This window comes from Anolis sagrei, chromosome 1 (genome assembly GCF_037176765.1).
Source record: "Anolis sagrei isolate rAnoSag1 chromosome 1, rAnoSag1.mat, whole genome shotgun sequence".
In the NCBI taxonomy this organism is placed as follows: domain Eukaryota; kingdom Metazoa; phylum Chordata; class Lepidosauria; order Squamata; family Dactyloidae; genus Anolis; species Anolis sagrei.
The window spans coordinates 240,741,659-240,749,069 of record NC_090021.1 but is presented as its reverse complement, the minus strand read 5'-3'; the positions used below and the strand labels follow the sequence as shown (position 1 = coordinate 240,749,069).

The window sequence follows — 7,411 nt, the reverse complement described above, 5'->3', positions numbered from 1 at the left end:
TGCTGCTCGCGCGGGACCGAACGAGCGGCTTCGTCACTCTCGCCACCCCCTCGGAACCATTCGGGTGACATCGGGCTGCTCCGCTCTTTCGTCTCCTGTCAAGGAACTCTTCGTTCGTCCCTTCCCCTCCCTTCGGTCATAGCCGGAAAGGCTCGGGCGTCTTCGGCAAACGCCGTCGGACATCGCTTTGAGAAGCCTCTTCGGCCACCTTCGCGAGCTTTGATCGGAACTGGTCGGGATTAGTCGGGTGAGGCCGAAGCGTGGACTCGGAAACGATCGGAGGAGACGGGGGGAGGGGGAATTGGGAACGCGCTCTTCGGAGCTCGGGTAAAATCGGAAAGGCTCGGCTAATCTCTCGGGTTTCAACCCCCCCCCCCTTCCAGGGAGGCCTCTTCGAATGGAGGACTCGGACTCGGCCGCGAAGCAACTGGGGCTGGCTGAGGCGGCGGCGGCGATGGCGGCGGCTGCTGCGGTGGCGGCCGCCGCTGTCGCCGCCGCGGCCGCAGACGAGTCCGAGCAGCAGCAGCAGCAGCACCCGCAGGCCCGCGGAGGGGCGCCTGGCTCGGAGGCGGAGCCCCAGGAGGAGGAGGAGGAGACGGAGGAGGTGACGGCCGTGACCGTCGTGGAGGCGGGCGCCGAGCACCTGCAGATGGGCGCCGAGTCCCTGCCCAGCGCCGACGAGGCCGCTGCCGCCGCTTTCGCAGGTCAGCGCGCATGCGCAGAGCCGCCGCCGCGCCAACCTGCCCGCCTCGAGAGCCCTCCTGACGCGGCTCCTCATTCACGTGTCTATTTGCTCGTGTGAAGGGTGGCGCAGAAATGTCAGACACGTTTCGGGGAGCGGGGTGGGAGGACCAACTCCCTGACCCCTCAAGGTTGTGATACTAATAATAACACTCTTAATAACACTACATGGAGCAGGTTGTAGGTTTTTCGGGCTGTATGGCCATGTTCTAGAAGCATTCTCTCCTGACGTTTCGCCTGCATCTATGGCAGGCATTCTCAGAGGTTGAGGTCACAGATATATAAACCTCACTTGCCTAGTTTCCAACAGACTTCTGAGGATGCCTGCCACAGATGCAGGCGAAACGTCAGGAGAGAATGCTTCTAGAACATGGCCATAAAGCCCGAAAAACCTACAACAACCCAGTGAATCCGGCCATAAAAGCCTTCGACAATACACTACATGGAGCCCCCTGGTGGCGCAGCAGGTTAAACTTCTGAGCTGCTGAATTTGCTGACTGAAAGGTTGGCTGTTTGAATCCAAGGAGTGGGGTGAGCTCCCCCTGTTGGCCCCAACTCCTTCCAACCTAGCAGTTCAAAAACATGCAAATGTCATTACATCAATAGGTACCGCTTCTGTGGGAAGGTAACAGCACTCCATGCAGTCATGCTGGCCACATAATCTTGGAGGTGTCTACGGATAACGCCGGCTCTTCTGCATAGAAATTGAGATGAGCACCAACCCCCAGAGTCGGGCACAACTAGACTTAATGTCAGGGGAAACCTTTACCTTAATAACACTATGTAACACGATTTTTGTTCCTGAGTTATAAATATTGTTTCTTAATTGGTTCTATCATTAAAAACATGGGAAAAGTTTATTAAAACTGCAAAAACCTTGTTTTTTTGCAGGACACCCTGCAGCACATTTTGCTATAGTTTTTCAATTAATATCTCATTGAGTCTCAACCAATTCATCATAATTTGTGGCAGCCACAAAAATGAGGTTTCTAGAGTGCAACAGCCACTTTCAAAGTAAGTCCTGCACAATTAAACGGGACATAACACTTTCAAACCAGGAACAAGATTTTGCAAATTTTGTTACATAGTATGTTTAAAGCAAAGGAATTGTCCATGGCACAATTAGACTGAAAAGTCCCACATTTTGGCTGCATCTACACTAGAATTAATGCACTTTGACTCCACTTTATCTACCATGCCTCAATACAATGTAGTCATGGAATTGGTAGTTTGATGCGGCACCAGCTCTCTGGCTGAGAAGACTAAATTGAAACTAGGACTCCATAGCATTGAACCATGGCATTTAAAGTGGTGCCAGACCGCAATGGATTCTACAGTGTAGATCAGGCATGAGCAAACTTCGGCCCTCTATGTGTTTTGGACTTCAACTCCCACAATTTCTGGCCTGAGCCCCCTTCGTTTTAAGTGGCTTAAGTGGCTGAGGGGGAAAAAGGGCCTGAGGCCAGGAATTGTGGGAGTTAAAGTCCAAAACATCTGGAGGGCCCAAGTTTGCCTATGTAGATGCACTACTAGAAGAAGTTCCAAGTCTTGTTGCCATTTCATATCCCTTGTACCATTTCCTATCCCTAACAGGAATTATTAATTCTCTAAATATTAGCTTAGGGGTAGCAATCTATAGCCTTGTTTCTACACCCTTCTTCCTTTGGTGCGAGAGAGAAAGCTGTCCAGAAGCCAGCTCAAAGATGGTGGGTGAGATGTGGCAATGAAAGACCAATGTAACCATTATTTGGGACTTGTTCCTGTGCACTTCTTGTGTGCCATACTGCGAAGGTTGTGTGGAGCAGAAATACCCAAGTTCAGCATGGATGAGAGTCATGAAGCCACCTGGCTCTCCAGATATTGCTGGACTGCAACTCCCAGCAGCAAATTTAGCAATTGGTGAAGCATGTTAGGAATTGCCAGAGGATTCTCATTCCTGGTGTACAGGCAGGAAGCTGAAACCTATGTGTTCAGAAACACTCTGGTAAATGTATTAGCATTGCATTCCTTGGGGCAGGAATATTATACTCTAAATCAGTGGTTCCCAACCTTTTTCTAACCAGGGACCACTTGACCAGGGACCACTCTCCAAAATTAGTACCAAAAGGATTACAAATTGGTTTTTGGTCAACTTTAGATTCGGTTTGGTTATTTGGGGTGCGGATTCAGAAAATTGCATTGGATAGTCCACATCAGCTCTAATTTCTGATACAAAACATATGCCATCCAGTAGTCGCCATCTGCTTGTCCACAGAAAACCATATTGAATAATCTAGAGCTGATGTGGTAGTAGTAATCATAGATAGTCAGCCTCTTCCCTCCCGACATCCCCATTGCCTCAGCACTATAAGAGGGTTTCATGAGACCAGTCGCTCTAGTTGCCGCATGGTTTTGAGGAAATGGTGGAGTAATGGTGAGGCTGCAGACCATATTTTCGTTCTTTCAGACTACTGGTGGCCCATAGACCACTGGGAACCACTGTTCTAAATTAATGTTTCTAGGAGTGCACCTACACTGTGGAGTTAATGGAGTTTTGAGTTCACTTTACCTGCTATGACTCAGTGATAAGGAATCCTGGAATTTGTGAGGGACCAGCACTCTTCGCAGATGAGGCTAAAGACTTTGTAAAACTACAACATTTATCATTCCATAGCATTGAGTTAAAGTGGGTCAAGCTGCATTAATTCTACAATGCAGATGTACCCAAGGGGAAGTTATCAATTTTATGAGTTATCAGTGAGAATGCTCGTGGTTTTATTAGTGATTGACTGTATTCATACACCCAATGTGTAAATAGATGCTTTTATGTTTGGAATTTTCAGCTTGGGAAAAAAGAAAGAGCATCTAGGGCAAGAGAGAGAATTAGGCAGCCTTCCAGAAGTTGAAATACAACTCCTGGTATTTCTCACCACTGGCTATTTTTTACTATAGTTGCTTGGAGCTGTAGTCCAAGAACATCTGGAGAGCTGCATGATCCCCACACTTGCCCAGTAAAAACAGAGCAGATATGCAGTTGTATGATTTCATGTTTGGATATTATCACACCCAAGGGATGATAGTCCAGGAAATTAAATTTATTTTGGTCATCTTTTACAGAAGTGACCACAGTAACTGTAGCCAACGTGGGGGCCTCTGCGGACAACGTATTCACTACGTCAGTGGCAAACGCAGCCTCTATCTCCGGGCATGTGCTGGTAAGGTCAGAGTTAGTTTACACCCCTCTGGGATTCCTTGTCTAAGAGGCCTTATGAAGGTTCACGAGGCCACTGTTAGTTGACAGAGGAATCGAAGGCATGTACACACAACATGACAAACAACATCTAATCTATATGAGAATGTTAACTCTTAATAGTGTTCTTGGCCCATTTGCAGAAAAGTCACTTTGCTGGAGCTCGGATAAGTTACCCCTTTGGACTGAAACCATGCTGGCTGGGAGAATCTGAGAGTTGTAATCCAAAAATTAACTTTCTCAAGATCTAGCTTTAGCAGCATTTTATCCAGGGCCAACAGCATTAATTATTTTTCTGATCTGAACTATTGCTTAATGATTGTGGAAATGAAGCCACATATGCAACCAAATCTAATTTCAACAGGGACATGTTTCCAATCACCTGTCTATGTGTAATATAGCTTAACCACTTATTACAGCATATGATATATATTTGCTAGTGCTGTTGTCTGTATGGGGATGGTGCTAAAGATTAAATAGTGGTTCTCTTGTATAGTTTGGTATTAAAGTTACAAACATCAAAATACATCATTGTAATGCACAGTTGATATCCAGATTGTAAAGTTGAGGGTAAGGGACTCATTTAAAATATTATGTCTGTAGCATATCATCAGAGCGCCCAGTAGCGCAGCGGGTTAAACCACTGAGCTACTGATCTTGCTAACTGAAAGGTCAGTGGTTCAAATCTGGGGAGTGGGGTGAGCTTCCACTGTTAGCCCCGGCTTCTGCCAACCTAGCAGTTCGAAAACATACAAATGTGCGTAGATCTCGGAGGCGTCTACGGACAACACCAGCTCTTCAGCTTAGAAATTAAGATGAGCACTATCCCCTGGAGTCGGACTCCACTAGACTTAATGTCAAGGGGAAACCTTTGCTTTTACCTTTAGCATATCATTATCATCATCTCACTTATATTTAGTTGCACTTGTTGCTTTATTTATATGGTGACCTCAATCCATTCTCTCTTGGCACATAAAAAACAATGTTGTTAGACATTTCAGTGTAAAGGGACAAGGGAGAGGGGTGGATTTCTCCTCTTTCTATTAAGAAATATTATAAAATAGCATTGTTTTCAGATGGGCCAGTTAAAGTTCTGAATTTCCTCCTACAGTCTGGAAGAACAGCTCTTCAGATCGGGGACAGCTTAAATGCTGAGAAAGCCACTCTGATTGTGGTTCACACTGATGGCAGCATCGTAGAGACTTCAGGGCTAAAGGGACCGTCTGCACCTCTTACATCAGGTATGAAAGCTTGGGGGGCTTCTTAAAACCATAATCCTGTTGTCTCATTTTCATCCCAGGTAAGAAGAACTCATTTGTTGAGGTATGGAGTCAGTCAACTCTAGTGAAACGAACATATAACATTTACATGGTTACCCACTTAAGTTTTGATAGTATATTATTCTAATGATCCTCTTCTCTCTCCCAAATTTGACAAATCAATGTGCTCTCGTCCCACCACCTTCGCAGCCGTGACTAGTGGGGACAAGAGACAGGGCCTTCTCAGTGGTGGCTCCTCAGCTGTGGAACTTACTCCTTAGTGGGATTCGATCGGCCCCTTCCTTCCTGTTATTTCCAAACAAGTGAAAACTTGGCTTTGGGAGCAAGCATTTGGCCCAGCATAATTATCTGTGCAATATGGTTGAAATTGACCCTGAAATGATGAATATGATTATTTGACTATCTGGTTTGGATCTATGCACAATCGTCATCGAATGTTTACATATGTTGTTTTAAATTGTTGTTTAATTGCTTTTGATTGTTATTGTTTTTTGGCATGGAATAATGCCATTTATGTAAGCTGGCCTGAGTCCCCTTTGGGGTGAGAAGGGTGGGATATAAATGTTGTAAATAAAGAAATAAAAGTGCTTGAGTTAATTCAAGTGACAAAACAGTGTGACATTCTTTAATAGACAAACGGAAATCAAAATTAAGAGGAAAGGGAAAATAAAATAAGTATTAACTTTATGAGACCGATAAAATCTTATTTAAAAGATGAGTTTTCAAGTCTTCCAATTTATTTCACTTTTCTCCAGCCTGATGATGAATACCAAAGGTCTCAAAAGTCTGAAATGTTGCAGCTGTCAGCATCCCTAGCCAGTGTTAAAAATGCTGGGCATCTCATGATTCTCCATGTGGTGGCGCAGTAGCTTTATGTATATCATTTTTTCTGTGTCTTGCCTTTGCTATAGAAACAGATAATTTCCACTTCTTTTATTAGGTAACACCGTGTTATTAAACCAGCAAATCAAAACTAGTTCGCAGATGTCAACACAAGCAATATAATTGCCAGTTTTGTAAAGTTGCATATTGTGTTGCTCTAATGACTCGGAAAGGAATGATATTGTGTATTCTCACATATGTTTTTGTATTTCAAATGGCTGATCATAATAGTAGCTGATCATAAACCTGGTACGTTTTCTTTTTTTTTCTTTTTCTTTTTAAAAACCCAGAGTTTGAAAAAGTACTTTCTAAAATGAATTAATTCCTGTTACTTGCTACATTGTTTGGTTCTCAGCTTGTTGCAAAGTTGTAAGAGTAATATGTTTCCACTACTTGTAACACTGATTGTTACTTTTTAATTACCATTTGAGGGCAAAACTTTAGGGATTGATAATGCACAAAACATGACCATTTTTCTGTCAAAATGCTTTTAACAATTTCATTTAAAAGTAATGTTTAAAAGTAATTAAAATTAATAGTACAGCCCTCATATCCACAGGGGGTATGTTCCTGAATTTATTGAGGAAGCCAGAAGCCATGGATAATAGCAACCCTATTGAAATAAATTGCATCTGCTGAATGACCTAGAAAATTCTGTGAGATGATATGTATTGTTGAGTGCAAACTGTTTTTGAAATGTGACTTAGTTACACCATTGTTATTTTTTTTTAAGTAACTAGGTAGGTCATTTTGTGTTGCATTACCCCCAAGCATTGCTTTTGACTAGTGGCCCTTCCACACAGCCCTATATCCCAGAATATCAAGGTGGAAAATCCCACAATAGCTGCTTTGAACTGGGTTATCTGTGTCCATACTGCCATATATTCGAGTGCAAAGCAGATAATGTGGGATTTTATTCAGCTGTGTGGAAAGGGCCTAAGAAGAGAACCATTTATTCCCTTTTCCTTGATTGACCAAATGTCACTTTGAAAATCATTGTTTTCCTGTGAGACAAGTGGAAATACAGCTTAACTGTAGTGTTGTGGTGTCTGTTCGTTATTACTTTGCAGGACCTCAGTCCCCTCCTTCTTCTTTAACATCTGGACATGAAAAAGGTGGAACAAAATATAACTGGGACCCTTCAGTGTATGACAATGAGCTGCCTGTGCGATGTCGCAATATCAGTGGGATCCTGTACAAAAACCGACTAGGTTCAGGTGCGAAGTATTCTCTCAATTTTTTGGTCTGGCTGGAGCATCAATAATCCACTCTTAAGCTT

The 7,411-nt window shown here is 43.7% G+C and overlaps 1 protein-coding gene across 3 annotated transcripts in view; it reads left to right on the top strand.

Annotated features, from left to right (window-relative positions):
- The first annotated feature begins 159 nt into the window (after window positions 1-159).
- DEAF1 (DEAF1 transcription factor) overlaps window positions 160-7,411 on the top strand; it is a 40,578-nt gene continuing 33,326 nt past the window's right edge. The window contains exons 1-5 of one of the 3 annotated variants that reach the window (XM_060769364.2): window positions 160-247; window positions 384-704; window positions 3,838-3,935; window positions 5,082-5,211; window positions 7,203-7,349. In XM_060769364.2, coding sequence (XP_060625347.2) covers window positions 398-704; window positions 3,838-3,935; window positions 5,082-5,211; window positions 7,203-7,349 — 682 coding nt within the window. In that variant the 5' untranslated portion in view covers window positions 160-247; window positions 384-397. Of the gene's footprint in view, window positions 248-383; window positions 705-3,837; window positions 3,936-5,081; window positions 5,212-7,202; window positions 7,350-7,411 lie in introns of those variants that run through there. The other 2 variants (XM_067462586.1, XM_060769372.2) reach the window with 2 other exon arrangements.